The 27,456-nt window shown below is 56.8% G+C and overlaps 2 protein-coding genes across 2 annotated transcripts in view; both read right to left on the bottom strand.

The window, feature by feature from the left end:
* Positions 1–460: 460 nt before the first annotated feature.
* SELENON (selenoprotein N) lies at positions 461–15,900 on the bottom strand. Its single transcript, XM_066204690.1, has 12 exons — positions 15,757–15,900; positions 11,413–11,530; positions 10,312–10,442; positions 9,649–9,861; positions 8,863–8,987; positions 8,075–8,212; positions 7,208–7,289; positions 6,107–6,295; positions 5,049–5,154; positions 4,170–4,282; positions 3,409–3,510; positions 461–2,482 (listed from the first exon to the last, which is right to left on the bottom strand). The coding sequence occupies exons 1-12, from the start codon at positions 15,898–15,900 to the stop codon at positions 2,312–2,314; spliced, it is 1,632 nt and encodes a 543-aa protein (XP_066060787.1). The 3' UTR covers positions 461–2,311.
* Positions 15,901–20,056: 4,156 nt separating this feature from the next.
* MAN1C1 (mannosidase alpha class 1C member 1) overlaps positions 20,057–27,456 on the bottom strand; it is a 55,874-nt gene continuing 48,474 nt past the window's right edge. The window contains exons 8-13 of the mRNA XM_066204648.1: positions 26,927–27,020; positions 23,866–23,981; positions 23,468–23,687; positions 22,499–22,671; positions 21,854–21,969; positions 20,057–21,428 (exon numbers count right to left, since the gene is read on the bottom strand). Of these exons, the coding sequence (XP_066060745.1) occupies positions 21,308–21,428; positions 21,854–21,969; positions 22,499–22,671; positions 23,468–23,687; positions 23,866–23,981; positions 26,927–27,020 (840 nt within the window). The 3' untranslated portion in view covers positions 20,057–21,307. The remainder of the gene's footprint in view (positions 21,429–21,853; positions 21,970–22,498; positions 22,672–23,467; positions 23,688–23,865; positions 23,982–26,926; positions 27,021–27,456) is intronic.

Genomic DNA, 27,456 nt, shown 5'->3' on the forward strand with positions numbered 1-27,456 from the left:
GGGGACAGCCCGGGACAGCGGGGGGACGGCTGGGGACACCGCGGTGCAAGGGGACACCCCGGTGTATGGGGACATTGGGGACACCCCGGTGCGGGGGGACATGGGGGACACTGGGGACACCCCGGTGTATGGGGACATTGGGGACACCCCGGTGTAAGGGGACATTGGGGACACCCCGGTGTACGGGGACACCCCGGTGTACGGGGACACCCCGGTGTAAGGGGACATTGGGGACACCCCGGTGTAAGGGGTGTACGGGGACACCCCGGTGCAAGGGGACATTGGGGACACCCCGGTGCAAGGGGACATTGGGGACACCCCGGTGTACGGGGACACCCCGGTGTAAGGGGACATTGGGGACACCCCGGTGTACGGGGACACTGGGGACACCCCGGTGCCGGGCACCGCGCCCCCCGGCCCGCCCGCAGCCCCGGCGGAGGAAGGAGAGCGGAGGCCGAGCTGGAGGATGATCACGGATGCTTTTACCGGGCCGCTCCGCAGCCCCTCCCGGCCGGCATCGGCCCCGACCCGCCGCGGGTTTCGGGCCGGGGCGTCACAAGGCGCGGGAGGGGCGGCAGCGGGACCCGCTCCCCCCGGAGGGAAATCACACAGAGAACGGGCGGGGAACACGCACAACGCTTGGCACGAATGGATGAAATCCCCACGGCAGCGCAGGGGCAGCCGCAGAGCGGCCTGGCAGGTTAACAGCGGGAAAAGGGACACAGGAGGGTCCCCTGGGATCCCCCAGGCTGCTCCAGCTCGGGGGTGCCACTGTCCAGACCCGTCCCCTTCTCCCGGCCGCTCCCGGGAGCGCTCGGGGAGCTCAGGGGAGGGTGAACAGGTCTCCGGGGGATCCCAAAGGCTTCCCCCGAGCCGGAGCCCCGCAGGGGATGGCAGGAAGAGTCTCCGGCGCTGCCTGGAGGCTCCGGCACGGCCAGAGCCCGGCCGGTCACACCCGAGTGCGGGAAAGTGCAGAGCTAATGCATAGTTACAGAGCCAACACTGAGAAATCCCGGGGTCGGTCATTAACCTCACTAGAGCAATTAGTGAAGTGGCACTGGTTCAGCCCAGAGGTGCAGCTCAGCTCAGTCTCCAGGCTCAGGTATGGGCAGGAAGGCTGGGGACATGGTAATTGCCACCCCCAGGCTCCTCCCAGGACCTGGAGTCCAGGAATGAAAATACCTCGTCAGAAAAAAAAAAAGGCTTTTCCCTTAATTCAATTTGGTCCAACAAAATTGTGCTTCAGAGAGCAGTAAATGCATCACCAGGCAGGGCTGGCTGCAGGCGGCTACTGAAGATGCTTTTTATCCTCACAAGTCTGTGGAATATGCCTTCAAACCTGCTTCACTTAACTTTTCCTTCTACAAATTACTACTCTGTATGCAGGCATTGGCACCGAGTAGGAGCAACTGCTCAGGGTGGCTTCTGATAAGGGATAATGGCTTCATGTCTCAACAATCTCTTTGGAAAAAATTCCTGAATTTTTGTACTTCTGGCTTTTAGAAGAGCCCAGTTCTCACCCAGGTGATGCTCTCGGGGCAGTTCCCAGAGGGAATTTCATGGTTCCTCACCCAGCACGACCTGGAAGCTCAAACAGGGCCCAGAGCACCAGAGTTCCAAGGGGTCACAGGGAGAAGCTCCCAGAGCTGCTGGGGAGGGATGGATGGGTGTGTGGGACACTGCTCACTGCTGTGTCCTCCAGCCTGGGGGAGCCCCTGGGGGCTCCCAGACCAATCCTCACCTGAGCCCTCTGAGCTGCACCAAACCTCAACGTCCCGGTGCCCACTCCTGGCGTCCCTGTGCCACCCTCAGGGGCACACACCCCGCCTGAGTGAGGCCACCAGGTCACACAGCTCCTCCTCAGGGCTGCCACAGTCCTGTCACACACAGTGTCACTGTCAGCCACTGCCCAGAGCTGCCCAGGGCTGCTGGTTGTGTCCTCACCACGAGTGTTCGGTCGGGATGGGTCGGGTGCTGCTCCCCGCACTCAGCTAGTCCTGGAGATCAGCAATTCTACATTTACACCACTTTCAACAGTCTTAAAGGAGCTGCAAAGAAATGAGGGTGGGTGGCAAGCCCAGGCACGTGCACTGGGAATGCATTCAAGTATTTTAACTCCTGTAAAAGATGTGCCTGAACTGAAAAGGGCAGGTTGTGTAAAGCTGGAACTCAGCCTCAAACCAAGATCCAGGCCTGGGACTGCCTGCAGTTCAACACCAACGTCTGCCATGGAGATGAGAAGGACTGGCTGTAATCAAAATAGATCTCTGAAGTCTTTGGCCATCTCAGTGGGGTATTCAGGTGCCTGTTTTTAGGGCTGCAGGTATGGTTTTGCTCTGTGCAGCCCTTCCTTCAAGAACTGGAGGTAAGTTGCAGTTGAAGGGTCTTCAAAATTGGTTGAGAAACTAAAGATGCTGCTATCAACATCTTCAGGCTTCATAGAAGTAATGTCCAGGAAATAGTTGGCATTGATGTGGTGAACCTGGCAAAGAAAAGAGATGAGAGGAGACTTCTAAGGGTCAGAACAATTCCCCCTCTGCTGCCTTGGCCTGCAGCCAGGACAGAGGTGACTGTAACAGCTCTTACAGAATATTTAATCCTTTGCAAATGCTAATTCAGGAACCAGAACTCAGGTCTGAATTTCAGAGTCAGAGAAAAATGTGCAGTCTTGGCCCAAGGGTGCTGACCCTTTGCTTAGGTTAAGAAGAAGGTGATTTGGGAAAAATCCTGGAGGCTCAGATCATGTCTGTGAGCAAGAGCTGGGGAGATGGAGCCTGGGCTGCTGCAAAACCAGCACCTGAGCTTCCAACACGTCCTGCTGCCCCACGGAGCTGGGAAAGGGGGACACTGACCCACGGTGGCCGCTGCCCACTGAGGTTTGTCACAGCCCACAGCCCCACAGGGACAGCGAGGGCACCCTGCAGGCGTGAGCAGCTGGTGTGTGAGCAGGATTAGCCCAGCCCAGCAGCTGGCACAGACAGCACCACGCTGCCAAGTGTCAGAACTGCTCCCCAAATCCAGGGGGGAAGGGCAGTGGGGCTGCTGGGGAGCACAGCACAGCCAGAGCCTGTGGGCTCACTCATGGCTCATCTGCTGTGACCACTCTGGGGAGTGGAGAGACAAAAATGTGCTGGAAGGTGCTGATCAGGGTTTTCTTCAAAGGATGAGCACAAAGGGCCCATGGGTGCATGAAACAAAGCTACAGTGGCTTCCCAAAGCTCAGGGGCAGTGAGGAACCACACTTAGTTCAGGTCTGTTCTGCCCCTGCCCAGAGCTGCTGCTGTTCCGTCTCTGAATAAAAACCAATTTGTTTCAGAATTCTAGGCAGAGGGACAAAGGCTCAAGGGGCAGTGCCAGGCTGGGAGACCCTGCAGAGAACACGTTCCATGGGGAAGAGCCCAGCCCTACCACCGTGCCGTTGGGGAGGCAGATGATCATCTCCACAGGGAAGTTGTATTTCTCCAGGTGCAGCTCAGCCAGTTTGCTGTAGAACTCATTCTCTCTGTTGCTCTGCAGGGAGATACCAAAACCACACATTTGCACAGCCCAGAAGTGGCAGAATGGCGCTGGGGGAGCACACAGGAGAGAGGGAGGGAGGAACCAGAGAGCTGCTGTGCAGTGTAATGGTAACTGGTACCATTCTCACAGGCTGCTTTTCCCATTCCCTTTCAGGCTTCCTTTCTTATTTCAGCTGCAGATTTTCTCCCCAGACAATAAAATCCCCCCATCATAGGCACACCAACAGCCTGATCCCAGCCTTTCCCAGAGTCTCCAGCTCTGTGACTGATCCCAGCTGACAGCACAGGCTCACGACTGGGGAAAGCTCCGTCAGGAGCCTCAGGGCTCAGACAGTCATTTGGTTATTTGGTTGTCCCCTGGGCTGCAGGGGAGTCAGTTGGTTGATGGCACCAGAGGCCTTGGGCAGGGCTGTCTCACAGAGAAGCATCTGGTTTAGCTTTAAACCTGGCACCAGGACAGAGCCAAGGGGGTCACTGTGCCACTCCTCAGCCTGCCTCCATCTGGCGTCTGCTTGGCTCTTGCAGCGGCCGAGGACGGGGAGGGCTTGGAACAAAAATCCCCCGTGGTGGAACAAATCCCTCCCTGGTGGAACAAACCCCCCCTGGCACAGGGAGCTGCCCCTGGCACCCCCAGCAGGGTGTGAGCCTCACCTGCAGCTCCTCCAGCTCCTTCACCAGGGACCAGCTGCTGATGAAGCTCTCGTTGAGCAGGGCGAGGATGGGCGAACTTTCCAGGACGGTCTCCCGGAGAGTTCGCCCCGAACCTGCCATGGGAAGAAGCACAGGAGGCTTGGCTGTGGTGTCCTGAGGTCACTGTCACCGTGCTGGGTGCCACCTGCTGACTCTGGCTTCCCCCAGCCCTCCCCACTGTGTTTTTGCTCCCTTTCTGGCAGTTTTCCATGGCTTTTGTTCCCTGCAGGTGCTGCTGGCAGGGAGGACTCAGCAGAGCCCAGGCCAGGCACAGGAGGCCCAGGAGGAGTCAGCCATGAAGCCACCCCGAGTGCCACTTGCTGCTCCTGCCCAGCACAGCCCAGGGCTGAGGGGTTTTCAGGGCACACAGGACTGAAGAGACCTTTCCCCTCCCACCCATCCCTCCTGCCCACTGTGGCATGGAAGCTCCCAGGCACTGATGGGGAAAAGCTGCACATGGGACAGCCCCAAGGCCAGGCCTGGCTCTGGCCTCTCCTGTGCAGCTGCCAGGGACAAGGCAGGGACAGCAGCGTCCCTTTCCCTGCCAATGCTGCCTCTTCCCCAGCAGGAAACAGGAAGGGGAAAGGCCAGAGCCACGTCTCCACCTCGACAAAGGCACCTGACTCACAGCTTGTCTCAGACGGAGCTGGTGCTGCCACTGGGCAGAGCTCACATCAGAAATCCTCCACTCCCAGCTCACATCAGAAATCCCCCACTCCCAGCCTTTGTTCAGCACCTCAGTGCCAGAACAAGTGACACAACGTTTGCTGCTGGCTCCTGGGCAGCTCCCTGACCCCCAGCTCTCCCCACACCATCCCTCCACGCTGGCAATGCCCTCACCTCAGCAGGACTGGTCATCCAGGGCACCCCACAGCAGGATGGAGTGCACCAGCTTCTTCTCGGCTTGTGCCCTCTCAAAGGCCTCTGTGAAGGGCAGGTAGGAGATCTGGGGGCAGAGGGACAGCGTGAGGAACAGGCCCAGAACAGCCCAGCTCCCACAGGAGCAGCTCTGAAGGAACCAGACTCACACAGAGCTCAACCTGCAGCAGCACCCGCAGATTTAAACAAGTGACAACTGTGGTGGTGTCCCCAGGGACGGGTTTCCCTCCTGGGGAGGCTGTGGTCCCTCTGTCCCTGGCTCCTGCAGAGCCCTGCCCTGACACACTGCAGAGAACATCTGCACCAGGGTGGCCAGGCTGTCTGCAACCCCACCTCAGCTGCTGGGAAATCTGGCCTCGAGGTATTTATGACAAAACCTCCTGAAACAGCCTGAGAACTGGCTGTGAGGGAGCCTGCACAGAGCCTGCTCCCATCACTCAAATGAGAGGAACTGATATTAACATCTTGGCAGCCTGAAGGGACATTTGTAAGCTCAGGCACAAGAAGGCAGCCACTGAAACGTGTCCCTCCAGCCAAGGCAGCAGTGACAGGCAGTAGCCATCTGCTCCACAGGCTGCTGGCATGTTAAATAGTTTGGGTCACCCAGAGCTATAAATTTGTGCCTGGCTGCAGGCTGCAGAGGCACAGGCAGATTGTGTGTTCTCTGCTGATAAGGAAAGCTTGGTCCAGAGGCACCTGGGTGCTGTACAAGTAATGCCAGAGGAAAAACCATCTGTAAGCAGCACAATTACCTGCCTGCTCCAAAATCACAGCAGTAGCCACTGATAAGAGGCAGGAAGGATGAGCCTACAGCCACAGTACAATCCTGGGGACACCTGACAAGGAGGCTTTGCTCCTGCCTGTGCTGCTGTGTGACCCCAAATGCCCTGGGACACCCTGCCAGTGCCCTGGGTGCTGCTCAGGCTGTCACCTCTGGACTCTGCAGGTCACTGGATGGCTCAGTGAGCAAAATCTGCCCCAAAGCAACGTGCCAGGGAGAGCCCAGCCCCTTTCCTTACCTTCTTGAATGGATACATGGCCACTTCCAGCCTGTGGGCTGCCTCCTGCCAGGGGATCTCCTGCTGCCAGGTGATGTCCTCAAACACAAACTGGATGGGCTCCCCTGAGGGGTCCCTGCTGTCCACGACGTTCCCGTTCTCGTCGTGGATCACGGGGGGGATGGAGGGCCCTGTGGATTCCAGCTCCATCTGCAGGGGAACAGGCTGCCTTGGACCCTGCTCACAGCCCTCTCCTGCTCCTCCTGGCCCCCAGGACAGGATCCAGATCCTAAACAACACCCTGCAGCTCCTAATGAAGATACAGCTCGATCTCCGCTCTCCTGGAGCTGCACCTTACCAGTGAAACACCAGGAAAGGAACTTCGTTTCCCTCAGTGTGGCTGTGCTCACAGGACTGGAAATGCAGAGACTCCAAGTTCCCAGAGGAGATTACTGACTGTGGGACGCCAGGTCCTTCTAATCATTAGGACCTGCAGGGCTGATGGGAAGCTCTGGCTCCCGTCAGCAGCTCAGCCCTGGGAAGCCACGAGAGGGAGCAGCAGGAAAAGCCGCCCAGGAGATTCACTGTGCTTCGTGTTCTGGCACAGCTGAAACGATCCTGTTAAATCTGCTTTCCTGACTTTTGCCAATTAAAAACAAACACGGCTCTAGTTCAGGAGAAAATGGGCCTGTTGAATTCAGGCATCCAGAACTCTGACTTATGTTTCCTGTCCCAAGAGCTGGGATTAGCACGAGGGGAATAACCTCGTGCAGTGTCTAAATCCAGACCCGCTGTTGTTCATACCCTGCTCTGGGCTCAGGGCCTGGCTTCAGCTCCTCATCTTCCCTCCTGCCTGTCAGGAAATGTTTTAAAAAAGGAAAAAAGTCTCCAAGAGCTTAGGATTCAACCCACACTGAGGGGAAAAGGAAAATATCACAAGAACTGGGAACAGGGAGGCACACAGCTGCAGAGGACAGGCACAGACAAATGGAAATCCTACTGCTGTACTGAAATGAACTGAAGAGAAGGCTCTGAAGAATGGGGTGACAGAGGTTCCAGAGCTCGGGGTTTGGCAGCACAACCCCCTGAGGAGAAGCTGGAGCTCTGGGAGGGGGCACAGACCTGGGGCAGGTATCCAATGTCCACTTCCATGTTGCTGCTCTCGCCTGCCCCATACAGCCACTCCATGTCCACGTTCAGGGACCTGCAGGGGAACCAGGAGTCACCCAGGGCCAAAGCTCTGGGAACCCCAAACAAATGGGAACATCCTCTTGCAGGGTCAGACTGAACACAGAGCCCCTGGAGATCTCTGTGCTCCCTGCACCAGCCCAGGAGCAGCAGATCCCAGCTGGAGCAGGGCCCAGGCACCCTCTCAGCACTCCGGGAAAATGCACTCAACACCTCTGAGCTTTGTCAAATGACAGGAGAGAGAGATGTCTCTGCTCCCTCTTCCTTCCCAGCACTTCACTCACACATTCTGATCCTGCTGAACTTTTAAAAGTGGGTTTTTTTGGAAGCTAAAAGCTGCTGGCAGAGCCCAAAGTGTCTGCTGGCTGTAAGAAATGTGCTGACAGAGCCACTGGGGTTGAGTAGCCAGGGTAACGTTGTAATAGAATTTTCACTCCCATCATGGGCAGAGAGATTTGAAGCTTCTTCCCCCTGAAACACTTCCAGCTCCCTGCCAGAGAGCAGGAACGAGCTGCTGCAGAGCTCTGCACACAAAACCTTAACCTGTGAGACTCCAAGTAATAAAAAATCTGCTGCAGGAGGAGCATCAGGCCTTGCTGAACTTCAGTGCACTGGGACTGCCAGTCCTGCCACACCCTGCCTGTCCCTGCCCACCCTCCCAGCACCAAGGGACAGTCACTGGGCCGTGAATCAGCCCCAGGATGGCTCAGGGATCCTCAGTGATGCAGAAATGCATTTACAGGCAACTGCTGGGCTCAAATCACTCCGATTTTCCAAGGAATGAGAGGGGAAGAGCTGTACCTGTTGTTAGGAACGAAGAGCCTGAAGTCCCTGACGTGGGAAGAGTCCTTGGACAGGACAATGTAACCTGTGAACTGCCCCGGGGAAAACCAGAAGGGGAAGTTTGGTGGCTCATTCAGCTGGAATTCAGCGTGGATCCTGAAAGGAGAGAGGAGCCATCAGCTGGGATCCTGCACTGCAGGGGACAGCAGGGAAAAGCTGTCTCCAGGCAGCCGAAATTATGGACCTAAACTGGGCAGGAGAGGTGGAGTTTATAGAGCTTTTCATGTCACACAATGAAGAGGGTGAAGGACTGGGAGAGATGCCCTGGATCAGGAGCATCTCCAGTATCCATACCTCCTGGAACTGGGCATCCAGGAAGGATGAAATACTTTATCACTCCTTGAAACACAGGGACACAACAAGACCCCTTTATCCCCCCCTCCAGCTTGATCAGACACACAAAAGCTGCGTGTAACACTCCCAGTAAAACAATTCCGTGGATCCTCCCCCTTGGAAAGACATTCCACCCCCAGATTAACCTAAATCCAACAAAATCCTTGCTAGCCAGATTCTCCCCTTCCAGCCAGCGGCAGCCCAAGGGTGATGGCCAGCACGAGGACATGGTGACAGTGGCAGCACAGGTGACCTTTGGCTTGAAGCACCCTCCCCTCACTCCCAGCCACACCAGCCCAGTGTCCCGTGGGAACACCCTGTACGTGCCAGGAATCCTGAGCTGGGAATCTGCTGGGAGTGCGCCAGGGCTGCCCTGGGACAGGGCACAGCCCCAGGGGTGTCCCCCAGCCCACCTGAAGGCTATGGTGTAGTAGAAGCTGCTGCTGGCCTGGATGCAGGCCACGGCTCCCTGCGGGGCGAAGCGCGTCTTCACGAAGGGCCGCGGGTGGAACATGCTCAGCAGCCTGTGGATGATCACCTGCACAAGGAATTGCAAGGGCAAGGATGAGAATTGCTCCTCCACACAGCTCCAGAGCCAGCCCCCAGCCCAGCAGGAAGGGGAGAGAATGGCTGTGATTTAACACCCAGCTCAGAGACAGACCTAATCGCCACCAAGGACACGCAGCAAGGCGCTGCTGTCACAAATAAATCCATCTCCCACGGTTTCTGTGCCATTCCCAAGGCCTGCAGGGTTCCATCAGCCCAGGCAGAACAGAAAACTGATGTGCAGGGCTGCCTGCACCAATGCCTCAGCCTTTGGAGGGTGGGAGTGCAGCCACCGATCCCACCAGGCTCAGCAGCAGCCAGGGGAGGGGATGCACAGCCAGGCTTTACCTGCTGAGCACACAGAGTCCCAGTTGTCACCTGAAGGCTCACCTGGCCACTGCTCCACCAGGAATGACCACACAGCTCCTTTCTGAGTACCCCTCTCTGGGAAAAACTATCCTCAGAGCCCACACAATTACCAAAGAAGATGGAGTTACTCCAGTCAGCCTCACCTGGCTGTGACAGACACCCAGAGCTTCTGCCTGCTCTCAGTTTCACCTCCAGTTCAGGAGCTCCTGGCTACACACTACAGAATTCCTGCTTCCTTAGAAAATCCAGGGATACACGGACAAGGTCTGAGTTTCACATCTCACCTCTTTGCCCTTGGGAGGTGGAGGGTAAAACCTGTTGTTGGAGAGGTACCCAGTGAAGATGTTCAGCTCACTGGGAATTATCCACCACGGATCCCCAAGATCCAGGTTATTCTTTGGAGGGAGAAAGGCTTTAAACTGCCTGGCAAGCAGGACACTCATAGGGGCTGCTGGGGCTGTCCAGTTCCTCAGCCCAGACAGAGCCACGTGAGAAATCTGTGAACAAAAGTTGCTGTCAGAGCCCAGAGTGGAGTTTCCCAACGTGCAGTGATGTCACAGATCTAGGGAGGCTTTGGAAAAGGAGGGGGAAATACGTCTCACATCCCAAATTCTTCATACCCCACCAAACAGTTGTGTCAGCCCTCAGGAATGTGAGTAACAGAGGAGAGGGGAACAGGCCACGTGACAGCACTGCTCCTGCCCTCAGCTGAGGCAGGGCCAGCTCTGATTCCTGCTCCCAGCTCCCCGGGAAGGGAAGTGTTCTAACTGGGGCACGGGGCTGCTGAGTGTGCTGAATCCCTGAAACGCTGAGGGGGCACGAGGTCCCTGTCACAGCAGATCCCACAGGACCAAGCAGCACCGTGACCCCCTCCCAACATGCTCCTGGTGCTGTCCCCAGCCCACCGGACATGTTTATCCCAGAATCTGTCCCTGCAGGACACCTACTCCCAAGAAACCATCCTTGCTCTTCGTCATTGTTTCCATGACCAAGGGCTGGAATTTGGCCACGATGGACAGAGTCTCCCCATCTGGATCTGGTGCCTCCTCCTCTTCTGCTCCTGAGTCTGGAGCAACCCCTGGACAAAAGGACAGGAATTCAAGCAGCTGCTTCCCCTCCCTCCCCTTTTAATTACACATCTATCCTGGCAAGTCCAGGAGCACTGGGAGTTTCCCAGCTGTCCCCACACAACAGAACTCAGACCCATCCCCACACCAGCTCTGGCTGCATGAACTAAAGAGGAAGGGGACCAACTCAACGGCTTTAAAGTGGGAGAGGGTGGGTTTAGGTCGGATATTGGGCAGGAATTGTTCCCTGGGAGGGTGGGGAGGGCAGCTGTGGCTGCCCCTGGATCCCTGGCAGTGCCCAAGGCCAGGCTGGACGGAGCCTGGAGCAGCCTGGGACAGTGGGAGCTGTCCCTGCTGGGGTAGGGATGACACTGGATGGGCTCTAAGGCCCCTCCCAACCCAAAGCATTCCATGATTCCCAGTTTCCCTGACTGCAAAGCCCCCAGGAGCCATCCCAGCACGTGCTGGAGCCAGTCCAGGAGAGCACAAGCAAACTGTGTCCCCAGTGTCCATTGTCACGGCCACACTTCTCCCTGCCTGGCACCAGCAGAGCCACTCGCTCTGTGCTGACACAGTCCCCAGGGATGATCTCCCACAGCTGCCCCCCAGGAGAGCTGCCCCAGCTCAATGGGACTCTGTGACTCACTGATGCTTTTTGGCCCGGCCTGGGCTGAGCTGGATTTGCTGCATTCACCCATCCCAAATCCCCTCTAAGCTCCGGACAAAGTAACTTATGTACTTTGTTAGTCCAGCAATGGGATCCTCCACCTTGTAAAAACTGCACTTTGTCAAAGTGATGTCTGCTGCTTAAGCCTTTTCAACAACATGGAAAGCTTCACAGCCTCTCTTCGTGCAAATGAGCCCCCAAAGCAGCACCCAGAAAACAATGAAGTGGATAAAATATTCAGTGAATTCAAGCTGTGGAGCTCATTATGTTTGGCTCAGTGCAGGGAGGGCTCTGGAAGGCGGACAGGAACCCACCTGTGAGCTTCTCAGCGATGGGTTTGAACTCCTCTGGGCTCAGGTACAGGTCCTTGTTGGTGTCCAGGGAGGAGAAGAGGAACAGCCCCTCATTCCCCAAGGACTTCAGAGCCAGCTCCTGCTTGGGAAGAAGAGGCAAGAGAGATTTTGTTGGAAGCTGCTGCAGAAGCCCACTCTGGCCCCTCTGGAGTTAATCCCCATCCTTCTAGAACATCCAGGGGAAAGATGAACGCCCCTTGGCAGGATTTGGTGCTATTTGCAACAGGGATCCACGGCCAGGAACTGCTGGCACGAGGATACTGAACCTACATCTGCCCGAGTAATTCCAGCTGAACCATCTGCTCACGTTCAGTGCCTTTTGTCAGAAAAAGGCCCCACTTTTTCCAGGCAGTTAGTCCTAAACCTGCAGACGCTGGGAGCACCTGGAGGTGGTGACTGCTGGGATAAACTGATGTGCAGTGAAACAAAGGCAGCCAAATGTGCCAGGACCACATTCCAAGAGGGAGTGAGCCGAGCCCTTGGAACTAGAAACTTCCAGTCGTGGTGGGATCCACTCCAGCATGGCTGGGGCTCTGGTCAGTGCCCCTCCAAACCTCCAGCCTTGGAACTGCACGGAATATTTTGGCTCCCTGCTCCCTCAGCCATCCATCAGGGACTCACAGAGCCCATGGTTTTCTCCAGAAACTTCCACAGGATCTCAGCTTCTCCGTGCCTCAGTTTCTCCCTCTGCAAAGCCCCCACAGGGCTCACCAAGGCGATGTCTCCCCTGGAGCACATCCAGAGAAGGGCTCTGGATGCTCCCAGACATTCCCACTCCTCAGCCTGAAGGGAAAGGGACAACGTGGAGGCAGAGCAAGAGCTCCAGGTTGGTGTGAGAGCAGGGAGAGACACGGAGGAGGTGAGGCGCAGCCCTCAGTGCCAGCCAGCCCTTGGCACATGCCCCAGCCTCCCCAGCTTGCCCTGCCACCCCCAGAGAAGCCCGGAGCTGGGAGCACAAGCACTCTGCATTCTGCTGCTCCTCCGTGCCTGCTCTCCACTGCCTGCAGCACCACCACCATCCCCAGAGCTCCTGAACCAGTTTATTTTCCATCTGCTGCCTGCCAGCCTGAAGCAGCACTAACGCAGCCTGGAAGGCTTTGCTCCCATCAACTGCAGCTACAAAAGCACTTAAGAGCCTTCCAGGGCAGTTCCAGGACTGAGCCAGACTGAAATAGAACTCAGAACGAAGATCTGGATGAGGACGTGGCCAAGGACATGAAAAAACGAAGGGAGATGGTTGTTTGTGCACAGGGACAATCCATGGTGGACTGTCCACAGTTAACCAGCCTCTATTCCCTGAATGATGGGGATGAGCATCCCTGGCTCTGGAAACAGGGAACAGTTCCGCTGAGCACCTGGCTGCAGGTGCTGCCACACCTGCCAGGGCCACACCAGCCTCTCCCAGCTCCAGAGCTCACCTGTGCTGGGCACACTGTGATCACTGCTGCTCTGGGAGGCAGCTCAGGGCCCTGGGCAGGGAGCAGGAGCCTCCCCTGGGCAGGGCCGCCTGTCCTGGGTGTGCTGGGCTCCAGAGGGATGCTCCACTGCCTCTGCTCTCCTGAGCACAGCACAGCTCCTCCGCTGAGCCCTTCAGAGCCTCTCCTCACTCTGCACTTCACAGGCACGGACCCCGAGGGATGGGGCTGGAATTTGCATTGCTGGAGCGTGGGGAAAAGTTGTTTTTCCCCTCCCTGAGTGGGGCAGGAGGAGAGGCAGCTGTGCCCCACAGGGACACGGGAACACCTCTAGGACAGCAGGACACAGGCTGGGATCACAGGAGCCGGAGAAGAGCACCCAAAGGCAGTGTCCACACAGAGCCAGGCCACGTCCCCCAGCTGCACTGACCCACAGCCTGAGCAGTGACCACCCATCAGAGGCACCCAGGAGAACCCACCCAGCTGGAGGTAAAACCCCAGCCCCAGAGGAACAAAGGCTCCCACGGAGAACACTCCAGTCCTGCTGCATCTGGACACCAGGGATGACAAAAACCATGTTTAAAAGCAGAGAGAGACGTCAGGGCTTGGCCTTTTGCTTTCTGATAACATTCACATCAAAGAAAGCTCCCAGAACTTGGGTTTTTTTCCTTTCTCTTTTTAATCTGGGATTATAAGGAAGACAACTTCCCTGTTTGTGTCAGAGGGTAGGGGTGAGCTGTTCTGGTGTTTTTGTAGAGGAACAGAGCTGTGGTTTCCACAAAGAGCTCTCCTCTCCCACCTGCCAGTGGGTTGTTCAGCTAAATAAACATTTCCATAGGAAGAGACAAGACATATGTTTGAAGCAAGAGGAAGAAAAAAAATAAAAATCTTGGGCTGTTCACATTTTGTTCTCCTCTCCAGCAGCACCCAGTGACAACAGTCTGCCTGTCCTCCAGAAAAAAAAAAAACCACCAAATTTCCAGCAGACCTGTCAGGCTGTGAGAACGTCCTCACCCTCCTGTTCTTGCTGGAAAAAAATCTTCTAATTAACTTGTTTAAACCATTTGTCCTTTCTTGCAATGCAAGAAAAGACAAAGAAAAGAGGCGTCCTTTAAAAATATCCTTTAAAAATACTTCTTTTTGTACTAGAGGAGTATCAAGGAGGAGAAATCTGCTCTTTCCCCAGAACCTCCTCAGATGTTCAGGGCTGAAGCGAGAGCCAGGGGAGCACAAAGAGGAGATCTCCAAAGCCCCTGCAGCCACTGGAATTACATGGATTACGATGAAAAACAGGCAATCAGCCTCGTTTAAAACAAAAACCCCAAACACAAACACCAGAAAAAACCGCTCCTGCTCTCCAGCTCACGCCCTCCCTTCTTCTGCTGCTTCTCAGTGACCTTCAGAGGCTTTGGCAGAGGAGCTGGAGATGGAGAGGAGCATGAGGAGAGCCCAGAGCAGGGCCAGGAGCTGGACCCAGGGTCACTGCTGGTCACTGGTGGCCACCACAGCTCCGTGGTGGTTTCAGCTGGTGGCGGCCACCCCACTCCCTGTGGTCACCTCAGCCCCCAGTGACCCCCACAGCTCTGCAGAGCCTCAGCCTGGCACCGATGCCTGGTGGTCACCTCAACCCCAGCGGCCACCCCGAGCCTGGCGGCCACTCCAGCCCGGCTACGGCCACCTCAGCCCCATCAGTGCCTGGCGGTCACTCCAGCCTGGTCTACGGCCACCTCGGCCCCATCAGTGCCTGGCGGTCACTCCAGCCCGGCTACGGCCACCTCAGCCCCATCAGTGCCTGGCGGTCACTCCAGCCTGGTCTACGGCCACCTCAGCCCCATCAGTGCCTGGCGGCCACTCCAGCCTGGTCTACGGCCACCTCAGCCCCATCAGTGCCTGGCGGTCACTCCAGCCCGGCTATGGCCACCTCGGCCCCATCAGTGCCTGGCGGTCACTCCAGCCCGGCTACGGCCACCTCGGCCCCATCAGTGCCTGGCGGCCACTCCAGCCCGGCTACGGCCACCTCAGCCCCATCAGTGCCTGGCGGCCACTCCAGCCCGGCTACGGCCACCTCAGCCCCATCAGTGCCTGGCGGTCACTCCAGCCTGGTCTACGGCCACCTCAGCCCCATCAGTGCCTGGCGGCCACTCCAGCCTGGTCTATGGCCACCTCGGCCCCATCAGTGCCTGGCGGTCACTCCAGCCTGGTCTACGGCCACCTCAGCCCCATCAGTGCCTGGCGGTCACTCCAGCCCGGCTACGGCCACCTCAGCCCCATCAGTGCCTGGCGGTCACTCCAGCCCGGCTACGGCCACCTCAGCCCCATCAGTGCCTGGCGGCCACTCCAGCCTGGTCTACGGCCACCTCAGCCCCATCAGTGCCTGGCGGTCACTCCAGCCTGGTCTACGGCCACCTCAGCCCCATCAGTGCCTGGCGGTCACTCCAGCCTGGTCTACGGCCACCTCAGCCCCATCAGTGCCTGGCGGTCACTCCAGCCCGGCTATGGCCACCTCGGCCCCGGTGCCCGCCCGGTGCCGCTCCCCCGGCCCCGGTGCCGCTCCCCCGGCCCCGGTGCCCGCCCGGTGCCGCTCCCCCGGCCCCGGTGCCGCTCCCCCGGCCCCGGTGCCCGCCCGGTGCCGCTCCCCCGGCCCCGGTGCCCGCCCGGTGCCGCTCCCCCGGCCCCGGTGCCGCTCCCCCGGCCCCGGTGCCCGCCCGGTGCCGCTCCCCCGGCCCCGGTGCCGCTCCCCCGGCCCCGGTGCCGCTCCCTCAGCGCGGCCGCCGCCTCCCCTCACGCAGCCCGGCCCGGCCGCGCCCGCCATTCCCCCTCCGTCCCTCCCTCCCTCCGCCCGTCCCCGCCCCTGCCCGCTGCTCGGTGCCCGCTGCTCGGTGCCCGGTACCTGCTGCCGCGCCGCCTCCGCGTCCCGGTAATACTTGAGGGCCAGCAGCGCGGCGAGCAGGGCCAGGAGCAGCGGCAGGCGCGGAGGGGCCGGGCCGGGCGCCGGGGCCGCCATCGCGCCGGGCCCGCGCCGCGGAGCCGCCATGGCCGCCCGGCCGGGGGAGGCGTCAGGCGGGCGAGGAGGGGCCGCGGCCGCCCCGAGGGGCCCGGCCGCCGGAAAAAAAAAACCCTTTTCAGCCTTAAATCACCGCCGCTCCGCCCGAGGAAGGCTCTGGTTAGTGTTAAATCGCCGGCGCCCCGCCGGGGGAAAACGTATTTTAGTGTACAGTGGCCATGGCTCCGTCAGGGAAAACGTCGTTTTAGTGTTAAATGACCGGCACCCGCTGAGGAATAAAACGTGTTTAAGTGTTAAATCCACGTCGTCCGGTTAGGGAGAACCTCTTTTTCAGTGACAAATGAGCGGTATCGTCAGGATAAAACCTCGTTTTGGTGGTAAAGGACCGGCAGTGGTTCAGGAAAAAGCACTTTTTGGGTTGAAATGACTCTGCTGTGAGCGCTCCCGGAGGGATGAACCCTCAGCGTTCTCCAAGGACTTTGCCTTTGTTACCGATGGGACAGAGGGCTGTGTGTCCACCCTCACATTTCCACAGCGGCATTTTGTCCTTAATTAAGCTTTTCCCAGAAAGAACAAAACCCTCAGCTCGTTTTGCGCTTGCCAGAACCAGCCACGTCCTGCACTTTTGCTTGGTTCGAGCTGCCAAAAACGGGTGTTTTTTAAAACAAAAGAGGGTTCCTTTGCAGTGATTCTGCTGAGGTTTGAGCCCTAGGGATGGGAGTTAGGGGATGGGGATGACTTGGCAGCCCTGGGGTGATGGTGCTCAGCCTCCTGTCTCCAGCACCACCCCCACATTTTGGGTCATTTTTACCACCGTGCCACATTTTGGGTCATTTCCCCCCAAAACTTATCAACCTCCCCATGTTTTCAGTGCCCTCCGGGTCCCCCCACACGGCTGTCGCATTGTCCCTGGGCCAAGACACACATTGTTATTTATTCTCTCATTTTAATCCCTCGCCGTTCCTCATCCTCCCGCTCCTCCGTGCCTCCAATCCCCCGATTGCTGGGGGAGATTTTGTGCTGCAGGGCCAACAGCACCGAGTGTTTGATCTCTCCGAGGGTAGCAGGGAGCGTCAGCCTTTAATCCTTTGAAGCTCTGCTGTATCCTAAGCCTGCCTAATCGTTTTTGTTTTAGGTTTTAAAAGAACTCTCGGGATGGAGATGAGCGAGAGCATGACCAAGCCATTAGGAGAGGAGGATGGAGGAGGGAGGATGAGGACGGGAGCAGGCAGAGCAGCCCAGCCGTGGAACCAAGTGGGATATTTGCGATTCACGGCAGGGTTGTGGCACTGAGGGAGGAAGAAGAAAATTCCTCCTGCCAGCTGCAGCACGGGGGAAAACTTCCCTGAAACTCTGCTCTGATCATGGCTTGGGCCGTGGGGAGGAAGAGGATTAGCAGAGCATGGAAATGACGTCTGGGAGCGGGGACAGGTGGGGATGAGCTCAGCGCTTGGAGCAGATGTGCTTTAAAACTTGCCTGGGCAGCGAGGTGGGCAGAGCTGCTGCTTCCCCGGAATAACCCAGCACAAACCCTGTTCCATGGGCTTGGGACAGGACGAATGTCCTGGTTTGTCGGGGACACGGGCAGGAGCTGGCGGAGGGGAGCCGGCAGGGGGGTGACAGAGCTGAGGTGGTTCTCTTTGGATGAGGAGAGGCACAGGGGCTCATTTTACACCTGAGCCATCTCCAGCGCCATCAGCCACCACATAAAGATGAGGAACGGGGGAATTCTTTGATGGGGAAGAGAACGAAAGGCAAAAGGTGAAATAATTCAGGTTGGCTGCTGCTCCTCGAAAGAGAACAGACCCAACAGCTCCTGGCTCTGCACTGCTGGGTCCTGGGATTACAGCACTCAGGAAGAATGTTAAATATCCACACATCTGCTGTGGGGCCCACACAGGCACACCTGGATCAAAGGGAATCCTGAAAAATAATAACAGGGAAGATTTCCACCCAGCAGGAAAAACTATCTCAGATTTCCCCTTGGTCAGAAGGGAGAAAGTTGGGCTGAAAATCAGGAAAATGGTGAGGGGTTGGTAGCAGCAGGGCTGAAAAACTCGGAGGAACAAGGAGCATCCAGGTCTGGTTTGAAGGGGACAAGAAAACCAGAGGTGATAAAGCTTCACAGCCATGGAAATCACCGAGTTCATCCCAAAAAATGCACGACCAGCCAATTCCTGTGTCTTGCATTCCCAACTCCTCCTGCGCCCTTCCTTGTCAGAAGGATGCAACCCTACACAAAATCCTTTCCAAGGGGAAGCAGGAGTTTTATGGAGACTCCAGCACGATCCCTTTGGAGGCTCCCCAGGGAACAGAGCCAAAGCCCCAGACGTGCCCAGGAGGAGCTGCTGGGACTCTGCTGGCCCTGGCAGCCAGGGCTCGTGCATCACATCTGAAACAATCAGATAAAGGGATCAGATCAAAACCAACGTGGAAAAATACTCTGGCTGCCAGGCTTTTGAATCCAATAACCAATTCTGCTGAAAGCCTTCCCAGGGAATTTAATAATGCTGTAAAAATGAAGTGTGGGTTACAAAAAGGTGCATTTGTTTTCTGGATGGTTTTGTCTTATCTCTGTGCAGGCCAGGCAACAGCAGCCCGTGGCTGTTCAAGTGATAGGGAAGAGCTTCCACCTCCACCACTGATGCAACTTTCTGTTATCAGAACTTCATTTACAGGAAATTCCTTCTGATATAAGAGAGGGCCACAAGCTCTGATGGTGAAAATTAAGATGGTAATCACAGCTGCTGAAGTAGAAGTGGAATGTTCCAGGGGAAATGGGCAATAACCCAGGCTGGTGGCATTGCAAGCAGGAAAAAAACCCCAAAAAACAACAGGATTCCCACATACCTGAGGCTGGAGGGCAGGAAGCAGCTGCAGGACACACATCTCCCCAGATCCCTTCCATGGGGCATTTACAGCCCAACCTCTGGTTCACTGTAACTCCATTTACTCACCTGCTCCAAGTCTGGAAAGCAAGGGGTTCCCTCTGGGCAGGAAAATCCCAGCTGGCAGGAGGAATTTGGGGTGGGATCCAGTCCCTGCTCCCACAGGCAGGGCTGCAGGCTGCAGGAGCCTCCAGCCCAGGCTCGGGGAAGAGAGGAGCAGAAGCGTTTCAAGGCACCAGCAGCTCAAACCTTCCCCTCACCTGCATTGCTGTGGGACAGCAAAATCCCTGGAGCGGATCAAGGCCAGGCCTTGGAACAAAGCTGATCCCGGGAGCAAATCTTAACTCCTGCTGAACACAGCCACACTGAGCCTGATGCCTGATTAATGCCTGGGGATTTCAGGGGATATCTAGGAGCCCAGGCAGAGGAATTGGCAGAGCTGCCCTGGCATCGTGGGGAACGCTCGAGCGCGGCCGCTTGCAGCCAAAAGCTGCTGCTGTGCCTGGCCTGGAGCTCCTGGGAGCAGAGCCCCGGGTCAGCTCTGCCTCCTCAGGGCAGCTCAGACACCTCCTGGTTCGTGCCGTGGCCACTGAGCTGCAGGAAACGTCCTCTGGGAGGGTGCGGGATGCTCCCCACTCGTTTGTGTGCAATGGAAAGCAGGCATGGAGCTCTCACCAGGATCTGTTCCTAAAGGAAACCAGAACCACACTGTTTACTTTGGGGGAGTTTAAATCCTGCCAGGCAAAGCGTTCCGTGTTATTCCAAGAGCAGGCCGTTCTTATTTAAGAAATTCCCTTAATCCATTATCAAAATCCTCTGAGCTACAAGAGCTTCCCGATCCCCAAATCTCCCGGATAACACAGCTCACTCCCAAGATGTTTATTTACCAATAACCATTCCTCTAGGCCAGGCTTAGCAGGCAGCAGCTTTATCCCTGGGATAATGCTAAGTCCCCATCTGACAATCTTATTTCTCTCGGGGAATTACAAAGGCAGGAATTTGGAAACAACATTTTCACAACTCGCTCAAAGCAACTTTATTTTCCCCCAAGTTGCTGAATGAACCGGTTGTCACGAGGATGTCACAAGAATGAACAGAAATGTTCCATCCCCCAGGGCCACAGAGCTGTGCAGTGATCAGAGGGAATGCTGATCCCAGATCCAGCAGTTGGAGAGAGCTGGGAATTGCTGTCAGACACTGCCTAGATTCCCCCAGAAATCAACTCCTACTGCACAAACCTCCTTAAATCCACCGGTACTGTCTCATTCCAAGCGTGGAGTAACGGATCTTTTACAGGATCAACCCCAACAGGCTTTTTATTTTACAAGACTTTTATTCTGTTTCACAGATCTGACTATTACAGCAGTAAAATTATTACAAGTGACTCGTAACATTTAGCTCCAAATAAAAGTAGAAAAACACAAAAAGAAACGATAAAGGAAAGTTAAATGAGATGTGACGGGTGGCAAATGTGTTTTAAGAGCACAGGAGAAAAAAGTATATAAAAATACATCGGGAGCGAGGATTTTGCAGCCAAGTTTTGGTTTAGTTACAGCTTTGACACCACAGAGTCACAGAATGGCCGAGGCTGGGGGGGACCTCTGGGTGCCCCTGTCCCCGTCCCTGCCCAGGCAGGGCCGCCTGGGCCCCAGGGCTGTCACCTGCCCCTCTGGAGAGGTCCAAACCTGCTCTGCTGCAGCCCAGGGTGGAGCTTTCCCCGCTCCCTGCTGCCCCCAGGATGCTGAACTCACCATCCGTGGCCAGAGCTGCCTTGGATCTTCCTTCTGGGGTCAGCAGAGCCCCTCTGTTGGCTCCTGTGTCCCCTGGAGGAGGAATTGATCAGCAATCCTCTCCAGGAGCCTCCAGTCCCTCCTCCAGCTGGTTCAAGTCCGCCAAGGAGGAGCAGGGCCTCAAGCCTGCAAATTCCAACCTGAGGCTGCTCCTGTCTGTGGAGGGTCTGATCCTCTTATTTTCCCACTAAAACATCACCTTTCCCTGTCCTCTCTTCACTGCCGAGCTCTCAGCTGGCTCCTCAGCCATCCCCAAGAATTCCAGCTGCTCTCCCACACCAAGGACAGCTCCCCTTGCTCCCCTGTCCCTCCTGGAGCCCCCAAAGCCCAGCAGCAGAAAGCCCAGAGGACTGAGAACTGCTCACTGCAAAGGTGATAAACCCAAGAGCAGATAGAAGGCAGAAATGAAACGGAGAAAGGAAAGGAGGATGTGTGTGTGTAAAGTCTATTTTATGGCAAACTTCCAGTCCTTTGGCCACTATAAAGCAAAATCAGTGGATTTCATATAAATTCTCTGTATAAAGGAATGTCTATGAACTGTGTACAGTATGGCCCAGAATAAACATCTCATCGTCAGCCTAACAGAGCTCCTCACAGAGGAAAAGAAGGTGCTTAGTCATGGTTCATCTTCCCAAGAAAATACTGTCCGGAATTGGACTAGTGCCCCAAAACACCATCTCAGGAACAACGGGAATTCCTTCAATGGAAAGGAGAAGCAGAGTCTGCCCAGGCTGGGGGAGCAGGAGCTGGGCAGGGGCCTCAGGGCTGCACTGCTGCTGTAAAGTCCGTGTGGTTGATGGGCAGGGGATGAGCCTCGGTGTTGAACACCCAGTCCTCCAGGGACAGCACGTCATCTTCAGAGAACAGAAGATAGAGGTACCTGGAGCCACAGGACAGGGACACAGGGGTCACAGGGGCTCAGCAGGGGCTCCAGGCAGCAGGATGTGCTGGGGCTGCTGCCCGTGTTCACGTGGCACATTCCCAACTCCCTGGAAAATCTCCACCCTTCCCCTTCAGCCAGCTCTGGATCACAGCAGAGCCCTTCAAACCCCGAGCAGGACCCTCCAGGGAGGCAAAGGCAGCCGAGGTTCTGCGGCAGGAAAACTCCCAAAGCTTTGCAGCCTTGCCCAGTTCCCCCCCAGAACAGACTGGAAAGATCCTGAATCTCCTCCGGTTCAGCCCCCCTGCCCTGGGCAGGGACACCTCCCCGGGAAGAGAAGACATCCCCCTCATTATCTGAGGCTCATTAAGCAGCTGCTGCAGGAGCTGTGCTGCTCTGGAAGGCCCCTGTGACCCCGCACTTACTTGAGAGTCTCTGCGAGGAAGAAGCTCTGCTGCATGTTGTCGTGGGTGGGCGTGGTGGTGTAAACATCCCTGATGCCAGAGAAGCCAGCTTCCACCCTGCAGTGCTTCTCCAGGGCCTGCGGGAGGATCAGAGCCCTCAGCAACCCCCAGACGTGTGCGGGAGCCCACCCACCACCATCAGCTGCCTTCCACACCCAGCTCCAGGCTTCCTTCCCTCTCTGAGGAGTGTGGGCTTACTCCAGGGGATCAGCCTGGCCCTAATGGAACAGCAGCAAGGGGGACAGCAGCCACCCGAGCTGGCTGATGGACTGCTGGCAGTGCAGCCCACAGGGGAGAAGAAAACACCCACAGTGGAGACAACACAGTGCACTGAGGCACTTGGTGTATTCCTGCCCCATGGCTCATGGGTTTGGGATCAATTTGGGTTGAAAGAAACCTTAAAAATCCTCCAGTCCCACCCCCATGCTATGGACAGGACCACCTTCCACTAGACCAAGCTTCTCAGAGCCCTACAAGACCTGGCCTTGAGCATTTCTGACGTCTCCCAGCGTTTAACACGACTGAAATAATTTCTGCTCCTTCCACCGACCAAAGCCAAGATTTCTGCAGGAATGCGGTGCCCCAGGGAGCCCTGAGCAGCCTTACCTGGACCACCTCCCAGCCCCAGTGCCTGTACTTGGGCTGGTGGGTGAGCCTCCAGAGGTACATGTAGCTCTCCACCACCTCGGGCCGCAGGATGTAGTAGCGCTCGCTGAGCCGCGTGGCCGTGGCCTCGCTCCCCGCGTCGAAGCGGAACGCCTCGGGGCCCAGCTTGGTGTCTGGGGACAACCACACACACACAGAGAGCCCCGTCACTGCCAGGGCAGCACACACACCTCCCAGCTGCCCTCCTGCTGCTCAGGGTGCGCTTAGCCAAGGCTGTGTTAAACCTTTCCTTCCGCAGAGCCTCTGGAGAGAAGGGATGGGGATGGTGGGGAAGGTTCAACCAGCTGCCCTGGGTTTGTAACAACACCAGGGGTATGTTGGTTCTGGGTAAGAATCCCAATCTCCTGCAAGCGCTTTCCAGCACTCAGATCCCTGCTTGCAACACCAACCCTTTCCCTGCTGGAAAAAAAAAATTTGTTCATGAGGTTTCCCAGAGCGGCTGTGGCTGCCCCTGGATCCCTGAAAGTGTCCAAGGCCAGGCTGGATGGGACTTGGAGCACCCTGGGACAGCGGAAAGTGGAATGGGATAGAATTTAAGGTCCCACATGGCAGGGAGTGGAATGGGATGGGATTTGAGGTCCCTTCCAGCCCAAACCACTCGGCAATCCTGTGATCATGCCACCAGGTTCCTCTGGCTGTGTCTGCCCCAGTGCTGAGCTTCAGGGAGTCATTCTCTCTCTCCGATTACTCTGCACGCCTTCCCTGGGCCCTGCTGTGTGTGTGGGGCCCTGGCAGAGTTCGCTGGGGGCTGTGCACAGCCCCTCCCTGGGCAGCCTGTGCCCTCCTCCCCGTGCTGATGGTGAGAAGCGGCTGCAGGCACCCACAGCCACGGGGCTGTTACGGGTGAGTTTAGTTCTGTGAGTGCTGCAGGGGGGCAAAAAGAGCTCATTGCAGTGCCCCCCAGGTTACCTGAGCGTGTGTAGGACTCGTGGCAGGTGCTGGTGATCTCTGCTGCCAGCTCCCTGTGCCTCTGCCTCCTGTCCTCCTGGGCGTGCTCGGCCCCCAGGGCAATCATGCCCCCGGAGAAGCAGGCCAGGTGGCCCATCTTGTGATCCAGGATGCCACCCCTCCACTCGGCTATGTAGGTCAAGCCTCCTGCAGATTTCTTCACCAGATGCTTTTCTATTGCCTGAAGGGATGAAAATCGGGATTTCAACAGAGTGGAGAGCGAGTAAAACTTACTCAGTGTCACTCAGTGACAGGAGTGAGTACCAAGGAAACCCAGAGACTTGTTCTGAAGGTCTGAAAGCTCCTTATGAGCCACGACCCCCCCAAAAAAAACCACAGAGCAGCACCTGGCTCCTCACCTCTAAGGCATCGTCGTACATCTTTTTAGCTTCAGAGTCTTTCTTGTCTGACATCAGCCAGGATTTGATGAGATATTCATAAAAGCTGTCCCCGAGGCCCCCGATGGAGACGTGGTCTGTGGTGGGAAAGCCAGAAAAGAGCCTCAGGTTCGTGATGTACAGTGAGCAGCTGCTGCACAAAGGGGAAACAATCACATCCTATTTAATGCTCTTGTTCTCTCCTTCCTCTTCCCAGCTTCCTGGGGAGAGCTTGCAGCGTTGCTTCTCAGAAAGGAAGAAAGGTGGAAAGTGCAATCAGGAGAAAAATGTTCTGTCATTTTCCAGAGCATTAGTATCCCTTCCCAGAACCATTCAGAGGCCTTATTTTACCAGTTATTTATACTGCAGCGTGAAGATGCTTCCTGTTTATGGAGCCATCATCATAAATCCACCCTCGTAAACCAAAAGCAGTGGTGGGTATTGATGGATTTCCATCTCCATGGAGCCCCTGGGAGCCGTCTCCCTGCCTCAGGAAAGGAAGGAGAGGTGTTGGATCCCACAGAGCTGCCAGCAAGGGGCTGTGGAGACACTCCTGGGCTTTGCCATTTGTATTCCTGCCTCAGAGAGGGACTCTGAGCCCCGGGGAAGGCTGGGGGTTGCTGGCACATTAAAACGATCAAGTCGGGGACAGGGATGTGCGCTGCACATTCTCCTCTGCAGGAATCAGGTTTCTGAGCTGCCTGCCCAGAGCACCCCCTGCTCTGACCTTCCAGGAGGTGCTGAGGAATTGCAGTGTGAAATGGGCCTGACAGCTGCGGCTTTGTGCCTGGGGGGAGCTGCTGGATGGATTTACAGCTCCAAACTGTACCACAGCAGCCTTCTCACCCTTTAAAGCAGCCAAGCACTCCCATTTTTAGGAGAGCAAGACAAATCACCCTCCCCGGACTGAGCCATCCCTGTTAATTAACAGCGTCCAGCCCTGGCTCTGCACCACCCTCCCTTCCCGGCTCAGCACATGCAGCAGGTGTTCAGAGCTGCTCAGATTTTTGTTCCCCCCTCTCCCTGCACACAGATTAAAGTCCCGAGGCTTATTCCAAATGCTGAATCCTCCCAGCAGCAGCAGCAACCAACAGCCATGCATCATCCTCCTGACCTGAAGAGCAAACATCCCTGACACACTGTGTCCAACGATCCGGGGAATAATCCCTGGCAAAACAATGAGATTAAACACCCGCCTTCCGCGCGAGGAGACGGGGCAGAGGATTTGCAAACACAGCCTCGCCTTTAAAGAGCAGCCCTGTGATCCTGAGCGTGTCATTCATAAACTCACCAAAGCTGCAGCCCTGGGACATAATTGCTTTCCATATGGCAGCAGCCCTGGCAGCGTTTGCCTCCCGGGCACTCTGCATAAATCAATCCCTGCCTTCAGCAGGGGGCTGGGCTCTCATTTCCCACAGGTACCAACTGCACTGCCCGAGCTGCGCCACAGCCTCTCCATTTACAGCACCAGCCAGGTCAAAGGGACACCTCTTAAGGAAATCACAGCAATTTCAAGGGAAGGAGCTCCCTGCAAAGAGCTTTAATGACAAGAGAGAAAATGAGAGCCTGGTCCCTCTGGGGAGAGGCTGCAGATGCCTCCCTGCTCTGGTCCTCATCTGTTTCTCCCCAGCAGCACTGGAGATGCAGAAGGGGCAGGGCACTCTTCTCCCTCCCTGGAATACCGAGTCGGATGCCAAGGTCACACCCTGAGCAACAACAGCCCGTGAAAGTCTGTCTGGAGTCAGGAAATTTCCAGGCCTGTGGCAGGAATCTGCCTGACCCAACACAAGCAATCAGAGGCTGCTTTTAATGTGCTCTGAAAAGCACCAACAGGTCCCTCTTTACATCAGCCAGCTCAGGGCAATGCAGTGAGGTCTGCAGACAGAAAGCACGATTGAATTCGTGGCAGAAGAGATGAATGAGGGCTTCCTCACAGCACCAAAGGGCAGCTGTGGTTTAATGGGACAGCTGTGAGCATCCCAGACACTTTGCTGGGACCAGCCCTGCCAGTTAAAGGTCAGGGATTGCTCACAGCCAGAGCTCTGTCCCTGCCTGTTGCCACCAGAGCCATAAAAGCAGCCGTGGGAAAGGTCTGGAGTGATCCAGCCCAGCAAAAAGCACAGCAAAGCACAGGGACACCAGGTAATGCAAGGACTCAGAGTAACCTGCCTGGATAATAAACGTCACCCACTGGCAGGTTCAAACCAGTCTCTGCAGAAAGAGACTTTGCCAGCATCAAATCCAGCAGCCGCAACAAGCAGATCAATAAGGGAGCAGAAAGTGGAGGGCAGAGATCAGGGCACAGCTGCAGAAGTGGCATCTCCTGCTCCTGCCACAGGGCCACCTCCTGCCCCGGGTGCCCGAGAGGAGGGGCACAGTCACTTCCCCGTGTGTCACCTTGCCCTGGCAGCTTCCACAACTCCCCTGCTCTCTCCAAGACCTTTTCCCTGATTATTGCTCCCCCTGCCCACCGGAGCAGCATCTCCCCAAGGCCACATCTCCCGTGCTGGGTCCCCAACAGGAGAGAAGGAAACGTTCTTATCTCCTCCTCCCCTCCCCAGTCGCTGTCTGCAGGGGTGCCATGGTAACAGGGATGCACAGGAGAGAGGATTCCCTGGATCTGAGGGGGATCCCAGGCTCCTCCAGGCCCTCTGCCTCTCCAGGTGTTTCCTCACTTGCTGCAGCCACTCTGGGGGGGAATCTCTCTGTGCTGAGGGCAGGATCCCGCGGGGCTGTGGGTGTGTTTATGAAAAGCTTGAATGTGGCACTCGGTGCCAGGGTTTAGCTGGACTTGATGATCCTGGAGGTCTCTTCCAACCTAATGATTCTGATTCTGATTCCCAATCCCGGTGTGATGGACCATGTGCAGGCAGCCCCCGATTCTCTCTCTGAGCTGGGACACTCCTGCTGGGGCGAGTGCCCAATTCCTGCCCTGCACCCTGCAAAGCCTGGCTTATGCCATGTTCCAGGGCACTGGCTGCTCCCTGGGGAAGGCTGGGGAGGCTGGAATGCACAGGCAGGGGGGAGGCAGGGTGATACCTACGCTGCACCCAGCTCCCCGTCACCGGGCTCAGGAAGTTGGGGTACAGCCCCTGAGGCTTCTCCACTCTGTTCAGGACCCTGCGGATGTTCATCACCTGTGAGAGACAGAGAGACAGAGACGAGGCTGGGCTGGTGCCGTGCCCCGGGAGAGCAGAGATCTACTCCTCATCCTCACTCCCCAGCCCTGTGCTGAGCCCTGGGACACTCTGGGGGACAGCTCGGGCAGGGACAGGCTTTGGGGCTCAGCCCAACCTTCATCCAGCTCTCGGGGGTTTCACAAATGGTTCAGGAAACTCTGCCAAGCCCCAGTTCAGCTCGCTGCCGCGGGCCAGAAACAATCCTGGGAGACCCTGTCCTTCCAAAACCCAAAGGGGCTTCAGGAGAGTGGAGAGAGATTTTCCCAAGGGATGGAGTGACAGGACAAGGGGGAACGGCCTCAAGGTGAAGGAGGTCAGGGTTAGATGGGGGATTGGGCAGGAATTGTGCCCTGGCAGGGTGGGCAGGCCTGGCACAGGGTGCCCGGAGCAGCTG

This window comes from Chamaea fasciata, unplaced genomic scaffold (genome assembly GCF_029207755.1).
Source record: "Chamaea fasciata isolate MVZ Bird 193981 ecotype frontalis unplaced genomic scaffold, bChaFas1.0.hap1 SCAF_26, whole genome shotgun sequence".
Classification (NCBI taxonomy): domain Eukaryota; kingdom Metazoa; phylum Chordata; class Aves; order Passeriformes; family Sylviidae; genus Chamaea; species Chamaea fasciata.